Genomic DNA, 13,431 nt, shown 5'->3' on the forward strand with positions numbered 1-13,431 from the left:
AAGCATCTCTAGAAATACCAATTTTTCTGCCTCACGCTGGGAAATGATTAGCGATCTCAATTTGTGGGACATGCCACAACTACAATCCACAAATAGCACAGTTAAGAACTAGGAAAGCATTTACAACACAGGCAGGGCAGATGTGCTCAGTACTAGCGAACATGGAGGGATCCTCAGTCTGAAATACAAAATGACCATATTCCTGGGAAGGAAAAGAGGAAGCATCCTTTACACCAGAGTTAAAATTGAAAATCAGAACCATAGAAACAGCCTCTACATTGCAACATCACAATATTAAAGGACAAACATGACAATAATTTTAAGGCTGTGACACGAAGCAAAGAAGGCGGCAGTTCAAAGCTCGTGCTGTAATTTCCTCCACACCCCAGCTCAGAAAGAAGCCAAAAGGCACCTGGGAGGCACAGAATTTTGAACTGTCTAATCCTCAGATATCACTTAAAAGGAAACTTTTATCTTAAGTAATCAAAAAGTCAAATGGAAAGGATATTACTCAGAATCAATAGCAGGTTACTTAGCCCAGGACACAGCAGTATTTTGAAATCTAATTTGCCTAGAAGAGTTACTTTTCTAGGAATGAGATTTGAGTAAAGAGTTCAAAACTAGCTCACTCAGCTGGAGTGATAATTTCACAGATTCAGTTTTGCAGAAGTGAAGAGATGACCCATTATTCATTTTAAGAAAATCTTTCACTTGCTTCCCTCAGCCTTCTACAAATAATTTTACCATACTCTGGTATGCTAAACTCCGCACTAGCAATGAGATATCACAGCGTTTGCCAATTCTAAAACCTTCTCCACGCTGGCTACGGTACTGAACACGAAGCCGCGTGAATACCTAGTATGGCACTTAAATGATTTTGACCCAAGTGAAAAGAGATGCAGTCTCTATTCAAGGTGAAAACAGTTTTCACAAAGCTAGCTGCAGCTAGACATGTGTATTGAGGACAGATGAGGACTTTTAAGATGATTTCTCAGTTACAGATTGAAGACCCATATTCCAAGGAGCTTTTGGGGTGTTGAACCAACAGCCTAGCCTGTAACTGTCCCGTGTCCTTTTGCTAACAGCCAGAACTTAGTCGAAGCACTGCTGACAATGAGTATTAAAACAGTTATGTTTAAGTTTAAAACATTAAAAGAAATGAGACCTCACTGCAGGCTTTATTTTCCAGATGTCACTGTTCTATATCTGACTTCATTCATTGCACAGAAGAAGAAGAAAGTAGCCAAATAAACCCCTTCAGTCCATAGAACACTCTCTCCCATACTTTAGGACAGGCACAAAATTAAACCAAATAAACGTTTCCAAAACCTGTTTTCAAATAGCCAAACAGGGGCATCCCTCTTTGGTTGGGGTGGTTTATTCCACTGATGCAACTTCACTTTAGGCTAAAACTCCTAAAAACCTGGTAATTTAAGGCAATGGGGGCATACAGTTTTCACTAGGAGTGGCCCAAACCACAGCACGAAGGAGAGAACATACTGCAGATTCTTGCTGCTTCACTGTATATTTACAGGAGAAATTACACGGGTATGAGAGATGACTGGAGTCTCCACATCAGCCAATTGAAAAGTCAGTCCTACAGAGCTGCTGGATCTCACATGCTGGCTTGATCAGAAGTTACGTTAATTTTGAGAAGAACACCCCTCCGTTCCAAACCTAGCTTTTAGGAATGCAAAAAATGAATATAACGTAGAACTATGTTCTAATCATTATCAACATCGTATCACAACAACGCAAAAATCGCTATGTTACCCACAGTGCTTTCTGCAAATCTAGCCACTGATAATCTGTGTAAATTCTGCAGTGCTGATGATTTACCAAGCAGTCCTTTGGTATTATAGTGAAGTGTGTCCAATTTCATAGTAATAATTTGCTGGGGGGTGGGGGAGTATCCCCAGTCTGGCAACAAGACAGACGGTTTGGAGTTTCCTCTCGCTGAACTCAGTGCCATTGCTTCAGGTTTATACCAGTATCACTTAGCAAAGAAAAAGATCCTTAAATCCAACAAGTGTTAGAGCAAGGAGCGCTTGCTCCCTAAGACCAATTCAGCATTTTGTAGCTTATCTTTCCCCTCTCACACTGACCAGTAAATTTGGATTTTTCGATTTCTTGTCTGAAGACAATAACCCAAATTATCACCACTTGAAAATAAACTCTGTATTTTCTGCTGAAAATTTATAATGTTTCTTGCACTGTAACTACTGGAATAATTTTAAAACTTTCAAGCAAAGTGAAGTGAGGGCCTTAAAGAACATTACTAACATTACATAGGGCCTAACCACTGAGACAGCATCAATGTTTTGATGAGGTTGACAAATTGCCATTCAATGCCATTGCCATGCGACCAGATGGAGAACTGACCAGGCATTCCCTCCATCGGTGCTAAAAATCACTTTAAACCAGGGTTAAAGATATGAAAAAAACTATTACCAATCATGTTCTGAAAGGTATTAACCCAAGTTTTTAAGCTCTGAGATACTGATTTCTTTAATTCTGTAATAATACCCCCTAAACAATCTCTCCTGTGCAGAATATATCTGGCCGGTCACATTCAACATATACTGGAACAGACATCCTTAAGCCATGTGTGTAATAAAGAACTGAGATACAGAGTGAAGTAATAGAATACAACAAAATGACTGTGCAAATTACTACAAAGGGAAATAATGCCTTTTGAACAGAACACTTAAATGTCATCACCATTCCATGATTAAGAACTGACCCATTTAACAAGAGGTATCAAAGCTGGTTTAGCTGTAAGCAGCTAAACCAACACAGGTTTAGCTAAGAGTATTATTATTTTTTTTTAAATTTTAAAACCAAACAGTTCTTATTCCCTTCATTCCTAAAACAGTGCTGCAGAGAAGTCTCTGCAGTAACAGCAGCTTTGATATCTTCTGGTACTTGGAGTAAAGTCCAAACAAGTTAACAGACAAACAAGAGATGCAGAAAACTTAGGATTAAACAAGACAATAAATTACTGCATTCAAACGCTTCTTATACATGTCTTCAGCAAAGAACAAAATCCAAGTCTCTAAGTTCATTCTGAACCAACTCATGAGTTTTGCTTGGGAACCTGTACCGCTCTCACTAAGACGGAGAGCTACCCAATGTCTCCAAGGAGACAGGTATCCCGGTGCAAGCTGATGACCAATGAAATGTGCATTTAGTCCAACTCTTCATTACCGTTGCATATTCTCACATGTCCAACCCTTCTCATCCACAAGCAGGTGGAGCTCCTGACCCATGAAGACTCTGTTAGGAAGCTTACCTTCTCTCTTCCACCGTACCTGGCCACTGAGCATGTGCTCCACTGAATTCACTAAAGAAACAGAGACGCTAGTCTGGCTCCTCTGAGCGGGTATCACAATGTCTGTCATGCCTGGCTGTAAGGAGACTGGCTTGCTAGTCAACTAGTTATCAACACACTGTTAGCATAATCCATTACCGACCACGTACCTGTGAAAATGGATTTAAAAATTTGCAGCCGTTTTGGGGCCTACTAGTAAAACTTTTTACATAAAAATCTGGGTGGTTCAACGTCAACTATAACAATTTATAAGATGGTGCCCACAAAGAGTGTACAATCTCCGAAAAGAGCAAATTACAATAAATGGCAGTATTTTAATACGCTCTGAATTTATATACCCATGCCATGTGTCAATACATTTCCACGTTTGGAGAATTTAAAAGCAAATTGTTACTACTGTGCCCTCATTCTGAGCTGCTGGCAGAGAAGCCAACGAAGTAGAACAGTAATCCTGGTCTGGTCCTTGCTAGTAGTAACGGGGCAGGGATGAAAAGACATCCATATCAGGTCTCTGTCACGTTGAACACTGGGGCCTGAGTTCTTGAAACAGTGTGTCAGAAGATTGATCTTTAAATGGAAACAATTAGAAGAAAATTACATCTTCTTTGCTGGTATCATCTTGCACATTTAACGGACTCGGCTGAGAGGTCACCAGGGTCTGAACGTGAACGTTATTGGGTTTGAATAGGTTCGCTGAGGCAGGTGAAAGTGCTTCCGGCTGAGCATCTGTAGGACCATACAATTCTATAGAAAAAAATGGAAGAAGACATATTCATGACACTGCACAGAGAGGCTGATGCATTTCCATGGACATGCAAGTTGGTCAAGACATACCTGGCTGGAATGCAGTGGTCTGGCTGCTTGGGAGGACTGGACTTGCTGATCGTCTGCCTCTCAGGACACCCTCCTCTCGTCCAACAAGCCTGGGGGGAAGCAGCTGCTTCTGATCAACGGATGCTACAGAAAATATTTTACAAATTAGTATTTGAGGCTAGCAGTACTTCACAAATTTCATTATTTCATGCTGGGGCCCACTGTACTGACACCTTTGCATATCCAAGGAAGCCGCTATACCACAAAGAGCTGATGCCTCTGTTGCCAAGTTACTTAAATTTTCTCTTCAGCTGTTTAGACCATGAATACTTTCTCCTCTTCCTTGAGGACTTCTAATTCAGTTACTAGCAGCCCCTGACAATCACAGATTTAAAACCTAGTATTATAAAGCACAGTAGCGAAAAAAATCTTTGTCCTTAGCATTCAAGGAGCAGTGGCTATTTGCACTACTTTTAACATGCAGCACTGTGATGAACTTTTGTCTCCGCTCTCCATCTGTCTCACAGCTGCTCAGCAGCAGAGTCCACTGGTTCTGGTGTTATGGCCTATCGGTTTCTTAATTTCAACAATAAAAGCAATTCATGAAACGGTTACTCTGGATCCAAAGAACTCCCCTCAGTGCACATTCCTTACACGTCACAAAACCCACATTCAATACACAGTATTTTGCCTCTGGTACAGAAAGTCTTGTTCCAGTTTATTCTAAGATCTACATATGGGCATAACAAGCATGCATCCCACTAATGCTCATGAGAGAACAGAGACCAATACATTTGTGTTTTATACCTTTCATATAAATTCCAGAAAAACACCATTAAGTACATTTCCACTGCAGAGATCATTATGTAAGAGCTATTAAAAATAAACTTGGGGAGATGTGGTATTAGAGCTTTATTTTCCCATTTACCAGCATTTGGTATTCAGGGTAAGAGGATATCAGGCTTCATTTATGTGCAAAAACATAAGCAAGTTTGCAATTGTACTAAACTTTAGGCACAACAGAGACAGACGTTTCTACAATGTGCAAAAGACTTTCCCCCTCCCCTCCCTAGATGGCTTTGGCCCTGAGTCCGCTATAGTAGCGTAAGCCCAAGTGTCGGGTAAGCTTGCCAAGTCTGAATCCTATACAAAGCTAAAAAGATAATTTTGTAACTTAAAATTATAGGCCATTCTCCTAAGCTGGCAGTAAGGCTATTTTAAGCAGTAGAGAAAATGTGGTTTTTACTGTGTCTGTCATCGGCAAAGATCACTACTTTAATACCTAGCAGTTAGCAGCAGAAATTACACTATGACAGGCTGACTGCGTTTTTACTTGCTTCTATTTCTGACAAAATTAACCCCTTTCAACTCTACAACACACACAGCATCTCAATTCTGGCCTGGAAATATGTATTTAATGACTGACTGGTGCCAAGAAAGGCATTACATTCAATGTCATTACAACTCTGGACAGATAGTGAGATAAGGTTAAGTCAGCCTCAAAAAATTTCACTCACACAGCACAAGCAAAACATTTGCTATTTTCCTTTAACACTACAGTTAGGCAAGATTTTACAGCCAGGTTTACAAACTCTCACCACCATTCTGTACTGTTGGATTACAGAACTCCATTTTCAACACAGCATCTCAATTCTGGCCTGGAAATATGTATTTAATGACTGACTGGTGCCAAGAAAGGCATTACATTCAATGTCATTACAACTCTGGACAGATAGTGAGATAAGATGATGCCAGCCTCAAAAAATTTCACTCACGCAGCACAAGCAAAACATCATTTGTTTTCCTTTAACACTACAGCAATGAGGCAAGATTTTACAGCCAGGTTTACAAACTCTCACCACCATTCTGTACTGTTGGATTACAGAACTCCATTTTCAACATTACCCCTTTGGGCTACATTTCCAGTTTAAATAGTATATACACGTAACTCCTAATTTAAGGATTTTAAGAGCCTACTAACTGCAGTAAGCACACCGACAATTTGTAGCATACTAATTTCTGGGTTCCACACAGGTAGCCAGAGGTTTAAACTACAGTGTTCCGTCTCCCTGTGATGCTGGCAGAGATCAGAAATGCATTTAAACACACGTACCTGAACTGTCTGTCCTATGAGACGCTTTGTTCTTCCCACCTTTCTCTTTGCTTCCTTTTGTAAAAGTGGCCAACTTAGTAGGAATCTGCTGCTGGACTGCAGCTGGTTTCTGTATCTGATTCGTTGCACTCAGGAGATGTATTGGCACTTCATTCTTCAATGCAAGAACGGGACGATTCTCCAGGGTGGTACTGTCCCTACGAACCAAGTCTGGCCGTTCCAGGTAATCCATCCCGGAGACGCTCACTCTCACAGAGGTTTTCAAGAGGGATAGAGATGGTTCCACCCCTTCTCCATTGAAGCTAACAGAATGACTTAGCATCTGGTTCTACATGAGGAAAAAGGCATTCTAAGTCAAACGGGTATTTTCACCCTCTCGGATACAACAAGGAGAGACCACCCTCAGCCCTGAGAACATAAAGCACTTGCTAGTGAAAAATATAACAGGTTAGACGAAGCCTAAAGCATGCTGGCAAACAGAAGGAAAAGCAAGATTGTAAGTCCTTGAACACTGAGAAGAACCTCAGCAGCTCCAAACTGCTTAATATTGCACCTAGCAAAGGAACGCAAGAGCAGACCGTGCTAGGTGATGATAGGATGGAGAGAAAGCAGGACTTTCAGACAGTAACAAATGAGCCAATTTAATCAGACCCCAAAATTCACATTTTGAAACATAAGAAATGTTTTTAGAAATCAACTGTACAAAATGCTACCAGCACACCTTCTGCAATCACCTGCCCGCAACAGGGCAGTTCCCGTATTAAAAAAAAAATCCCCAGTCAGCCATGTTCAAAAATAACTTATTCTCCATTTCTGTTTTTTTTTTTAAAAATATTCTCATTACCAAATGTCTGGGTGGAATTTCACAGACACTGGGGAACTGCCAAGCTGTGATCTCTCTGACAGCAGCCATCATCAGCTATTTCAGATGATGGTTCAAGGAGCCCGGTAAAAAGCAAACATGGGTTAGTGCTGCAAAAAGGGCAGCCTTCATTCAGAGGCAAGCAGGTTAACAGAAATAAAACTCCAAGAAAACGCATTCCTCACCTGTCCCATTTCTGGGGAGAACGTGCCTGACACTGTGTTCTGCTTCTTCAGCTTCCTTAGCTGATCCAGACGCTCCTTCTCTTTCTCGACTGCTCTCTGAGCTTCCCGCAGCCTCTCGAGGTCATGCTGATAGGCCTCTCGCTGCCTCTCGAGTTCTTCCCTCTCCTGATTCAACTTCTCCCTCAGCTGCCGAGTCTCCTCTTCACGCTCCTGCAGCCGGGCTTCTGTGCTTTCAAATTCCCTCTGCTGTCGACTCCTTTCCCGTTCCAGGCGTTGCTGCTCCAGCTTCAGCTGACTCTGAAGTTTCTGTACATTCATCAGTTCTTCTCTCTGTTTTTCAAAGTTCCGCTGTTTCTCCTGCTCTAGCAGCAGATTGCCTCGTGTAGACTGCAGCCGGTATTGCTTCTCCCGGTCTACCATGGTGGCTCGTTGCATCTCAATGTAGCTGTCCTGCTGAGATATCACTGCCTGGAGGGGAAATAAGAAGTTCAGCATAAGGCACATGGGTTCAAAAAGCATGCTCAGCTAAACAAAAGACAAAGAGCATCTACCAGATTAGATCACAGATACTTTTGTCTTCAAGAGCAGATCTAACTTCCAGCTTGTACAGCCCATTGTGACTGACACAATGCTGAAGATGGCTAAGCAAATAAGTTATGCTTACATGTGTGAAAATTAACATTTCTTGCACTCTGAATCCAATCAGTCAAAATATTGCTGATTACAAGGATACAGTAAAAACAACTCATACATACATACATGTGTATATCAACAACAATTTTAAGAAGAAATGAGCATGGAGAGCAGACGGAGCTCAAAGTAGCAAAAGAATTGCATTTAAGTGAGCAGGAAAAAGGAAACAATTACTTAAGACAACAGATCTAACACTTCCTTCAAAATACCAGATACAGTGTTTGTTTCCTTGAGTCTCAGATCTTAAATTCTGCACTTCACTCTAGCTTTAGGGGATATTTTCAAGGTAGCTCCTCTCCACACCTGCATAAATTTTATTATATTTAATGCCTAACAAACCTCTTGGATCGTAAATAGTGGTTTACCTGAAGACTGAAGAGCAACTGTAACAGCGTTTGTATCCTTTGGACAAGCTGAAGAGGAAGGGAGGCAGGGGGAGGAAAAAAGACATTAGACACTTGAACAGAGCTCTGTTTTGATGCATTAGACTTTTTTTTTTTAAACAGTGAACATAATCAATGGTATCTGTACAAAACCACAGACAATGGAAGCACAGCTACAAGAGTACTCTAACACAGTAATAGCCAATAGAGCACTATGCAGGCACGATGAATTTCAGTGTATTAGTCCTTGCACAGACATAAATCAGTGCCAAGCAAATCCCACTGGGATTCCAGGGAGCAATCTTCATCATCAGTTTTCTTCACATGAGCTATTTAATGATCACTTCCTCCCATGCTCCAGCACTGAATCACTACACAGGTATAGCAGTTACGGGAGACTCCGAGGCAAGTTTTGTCAGTGAGCTGAGAACATGCAATGCCTCCAGAGATGCAGGAAAAGTAGTTAGTTAGCCAGCTCTTTGAAACGCGTGTCTGCATACCCAGAACCCATCTCTGTTTTCTAAAGGGACTTTAATCTCCGCATTCATAATGCGTTAGAGTCATAAGGTACAGGCCGTTAATGTGCTTGTGGTTCCACAAGACATTAAAAATACTGAGTTTTTTGGTGTTTTTTTGTTTGTTTTGTTTTTGCATGCTATTATTATAATATGGCTATTTGCCATTAGATTTCCTAACAGCAGAAGTAACATACCTGAGAGACTATGATGGGCTGAAAACCACTGCTGTCATCCAGCCTTGTTACATCACTCTGTAAAAAAGACAAAACCAACATCTGCGCTAGAGACACTTGTTGGGCATTGGTAGTGCTGCCAGAACAAGTTGGAAAGGTTCATCTCATTAGGGAACAGCATTTACCGCTGGAGCAGAGATTGCTCCCATAGACTGAAGGACACGTATCAAAAATACTTAAATCAGAGGTCAGGCTGAAACAGATGCACGGTGATGAAAGCTAGCGTTAACGGTACTGCATCAAATGAACAAATATAATACCAAATGATCGTGCCTCTCAAGTGCTAAGCTATCAATTCACCTGACAAAACATCCTTAATAGAGTCTAGCAATTTGACAGACAGAACTCTGTTACAGTCTGGCCCTACTAGCTATTACGACTTTTAACTTTGCGTAATTTGTTTTGCACCACTATTATGAGGAGGAACACGAGGAAATGCATTTAAATCATGCGTAAGCCCAACATACGGTTTGAGATCCTTCTTCTGCATCAGAAGGGAGGTCATGGAGTTGCACATCTGAACTCACTGCAGGGCCTCTCCAGTCCCACTGTCTCTGGTCACCACCACTGTTCTTCCTAGAAGTACCACCTGAAAGAAGAGTGGAGTATGAGTAGCTCACACCGGCACAGGGCCTGTGAAAACTCACTGCATAACAGAGCAAGCAGAAAAAAACTGTGACTTTGAAGTTAGAACCAATATGCAACTGTATGGCTTATCCATGCTGATTCAAAGTGGAAGAGCAGACAACAGTGACAAGTAGGACTGCTCAAAAAAGTACAAAAACTTGAGGAGAGTAGGTTAAGATAAACAGGGAGAGTAAGTTCAAGTTATGTTATACTATTTTAAGTGAAGCAACCACAATGTATGCATGAAAATTATCATCTGTGGGTACCAGAATTGCAAGCTCATAACATGGAATACTTGTTAGCCAGAAAAGTTCTGTTCAAAGCAGCACCACTGTAAGCACGGAAGGAGGTAGGGGGAGATGGAAACCAGAATGTATAAAGTACCTATAGTGTGACAGACATATAGCCTTTCAGAGACAAGGGAAAGAATTCTAGAGATTAACAACCAGTGAAATAAACACCTTTCTATTTTTCAGTAAATGCATGAAGCAAAAATGGAGATAAATAGTGTCTAGTATTTCCACTTATTTCATTAATTAACTGATAAAGCATCTGTGCCAAAAGGACAATTTATGTTATCTAAGGATTCAGCAATCCTTCAGTGACTGTGCAGATACAAAAGAAAGTGGAAAAAAGTTTTCATGATTCAATAATAAAAACAGGCAGCTGAATCCGAATTTCCTAGGTTTTCAGGTCAAGCTTTCCCCCCCCAAAAAAACCAATTAAAATTCTGTGTGGAATTGTGGTAATTAGAAAGTATGGGTTAAGGTAATGCCCTTAGCATAACACCAACTGAGAGCTCTACTCTGCTCTCTAGTGTTGGTATCGGAAGCAAAAGATGCAACATGATAATACCACATGCTACAAATTTGCTCTTATCCTCCTCTTAGAGCCTGGTGAAGCTTCCTTATATCAGAGCCTCACTTAATTCATTGTTCTTATCTCATTCTCTGTACAGAGAAACACAGTAAAGAGCTAAGAAGCTCAGAAGAACGCTAAATGGTCCCTTTCTTACTTTTATTTGAAATTGAAGGACTACTGTCATATCCTCCAAAGGTCTCTGCTCTCCTGGGGAGTCCTGACCCAGAGCCATCTTCAAGCTGACAGGATCCGTTGCCTAAGTGAGTGAAGATAAGGTTCTGGAGATTTTCAGCTAGGAAAGAGGAGAACATGTCATGTAAACAGCCATGTCTATGCAGCAAGACAAGTGCTAACAAGTTTAAAAAAAAAAATTCAACTGTCAAGTACATGAAAAGATCGGGCAGTTTGAAAGATTTCCTGCAGTACAGATGAATTTTCCTTTGTGACTAGCTCTTTACGACAGGCTTTCGTATTGCACATATAAAGATGACCTCTTCCTTGATTGCAAGTTAGATTATCAAGCCTGGAGTGGGTTTTTTTTGTTTGTTTGGAGCTTTTTTTCAAAATAAAAATTATGTTTGTGCTTATTTTCTTTCTAAATATACTGTGTAGGCTATTTTAATCTATAACCCTCATGTAATATTGTATTTCAGGATTGGTGTATTATTAGAACACTTAGTTACCCATCTGAATAGGCTCATCCTAAGACTCCACTGGTTGATCCTTAAAAATAAAAAAATCCAAGCTGTGGAGAAGGTTCCTCTACCTAAACACACAGGTGCGCTTTACCTATCTTGCAGATTGGTTCTGAGAATAAGAAGTCTGAACAGTGTTACACAAAAGTATTATGTTATTACGGGATGATTTTCAGGATCTGTACTTAGATCCTACGTGCTTATCCCCACCCCTCCATCTGAGTGAATGCATACACATTCCCAAATTGCATTTACCTTCTGTCACTGCGGACTTCAAAATAGCCTCTCCTTGCAGATTTTCTGAGATATCCCCCCGAAGAAGTAGCCTAGATCGGGATCCTTGGGAATGGTCTTCAAACCCATTCATTTCAGACATTTCTAGATAAATCTGTTGCTTCTCAGTTAGACTTTGCATAATCAGGTCATCTTTCATGTTCAAACGCTCTAAGGGAAGAAACAAACTCAGTTCTGCCTTCCTAATCACTGTCTGAGTACAATGTTCAATTTGGAAGATTATTATTCATTTTACGGTCAGAGCATCAAATGCAGAGACACAATTAACAGTTAAGGGGAAAACTCACGGAGCATACAAAGCTTCTTAGGCTTATTTAACTTAACTATTTCTATATAATCTTGCAATACCTTGAAAGAATTATGAAGGACAAACTTGATCACATCATGTGATAAAAGAATAAGACAGTCAAAAATCAAAAGTGATGCTGAGAAGCAGTTCGTGGAATACATAACTAAGTCATTACCTTGAAAATCTTTTAACTTAGCAGCTCTTGCTTCAGCCAGCCTCCTCTCTGCTTCAGGTTCATTAAATGTTCCTCCTTCTTCATCAGGACAGCTGTACAAAGGGGGAGACAGATATACATTTGATTTGCACATTAAATAACGTAAAACCATCTCAGGATTCAACTTGAAGCTTCTGCCTAGGATGTGGTTTATCTTGTTTGTTAATCTTCCTCCCTTATCCAAAGCCCTGTTGCATTTGACATCAGTGAACCAAATTTTTTGTTTATTTTTTTAAAAAAGCAGAATAAAGTCTTTGGCTGGTTTTTATTGCATCTTTATGAGTGGCTTCTACCCAACGAACACAAACAGAATTGCATGCTTCAGTCTTATGAAGAAAGTTTAGGGACAGTCAAATGTATTTTTCGGCAAATTTACACCTACGAGTCCTGCAAAGAGAAGACTGATGGGCAAGAAATCAAGCCCTCTGACTTTCACTCATGATTTACCTTTCTACAGCTCTGCGGATGTGTGCCATCCAGGAATTCCTCTCCTCTTTCGAGCTTGTGTGAATTTCATACATTTCTGGTCCTTTTAAGGAAGCGCTAATTAAGAACATTGCCTTTTCCTCATTAGCTACCTCTCTCACAATCAACTTTTGCAATGAGATAACTGGTGGTTTAGAGTCCTGTAAAACAAAATATAATTTATTGCACTACATTATAGACGTTCTTTAGGGTTTGTGCTTCCTAGCTCCCCCTGTCTTGCTACTTATACAGGGCTACCATGAGCCATAGCATTGCAACACTATAACTTTATTGCTATGGCCTCTTCACATGACACTTTCGGCATTGTCATTTTTTGCTCATCACCCATAGATCAAAACATAGAATGAAGAATGTACATTTCAAAAACAAGAGGTCTTGGTACCTGATTGAATATTAAAGCACGTATCAATTTAAACACCTGAGGATTCCCACTGGGTCCCAGAAGTCAAGAACAGGCTCAAAAATGTTGCTCGAAAAGAGGCAAAAACAAAATTTGAAAAAGAAAACAAAAACCTTAATGACACATGTGAAGTGAAAGAAGAGAACAAAAGGAAGTGTTGTAAGTTCTAAGTTGGCAAGTTAGCTACAGAAGAAATAAAAACATAACACAGGTGTTACAGCGTGCCATCAGGCCCTGTGAATAACAAAACAAGGTGACAGATAGCATATTGTATAACTGAGGATTAACTGGATTAGCTGCCAGTCTTTGCAATGAAAACAAATTTACAGGAGGGATATTAGTTACTAAAAACCTATCCACGCTTCACACAGCACAGGTCCAATATATGTAGCCTAGAAAGATCCTCCCCAGAAGAAAACAGCTCTTTGTAACTG

At 40.4% G+C, this 13,431-nt stretch overlaps 1 protein-coding gene across 1 annotated transcript in view; it reads right to left on the reverse strand.

The window, feature by feature from the left end:
* Nucleotides 1-18: 18 nt before the first annotated feature.
* Nucleotides 19-13,431, reverse strand: part of ARHGEF18 (Rho/Rac guanine nucleotide exchange factor (GEF) 18) — a 51,544-nt gene continuing 38,131 nt past the window's right edge. Inside the window, 11 exon segments of the mRNA XM_009335300.1 lie at nt 19-4,075; nt 4,166-4,288; nt 6,258-6,585; nt 7,305-7,772; nt 8,363-8,410; nt 9,093-9,149; nt 9,599-9,720; nt 10,774-10,911; nt 11,570-11,758; nt 12,073-12,164; nt 12,559-12,737. Of these exon segments, the coding sequence (XP_009333575.1) occupies nt 3,915-4,075; nt 4,166-4,288; nt 6,258-6,585; nt 7,305-7,772; nt 8,363-8,410; nt 9,093-9,149; nt 9,599-9,720; nt 10,774-10,911; nt 11,570-11,758; nt 12,073-12,164; nt 12,559-12,737 (1,905 nt within the window). The 3' untranslated portion in view covers nt 19-3,914.

The sequence above is a fragment of the Pygoscelis adeliae genome, unplaced genomic scaffold (genome assembly GCF_000699105.1).
Source record: "Pygoscelis adeliae isolate BGI_AS28 unplaced genomic scaffold, ASM69910v1 Scaffold582, whole genome shotgun sequence".
Classification (NCBI taxonomy): domain Eukaryota; kingdom Metazoa; phylum Chordata; class Aves; order Sphenisciformes; family Spheniscidae; genus Pygoscelis; species Pygoscelis adeliae.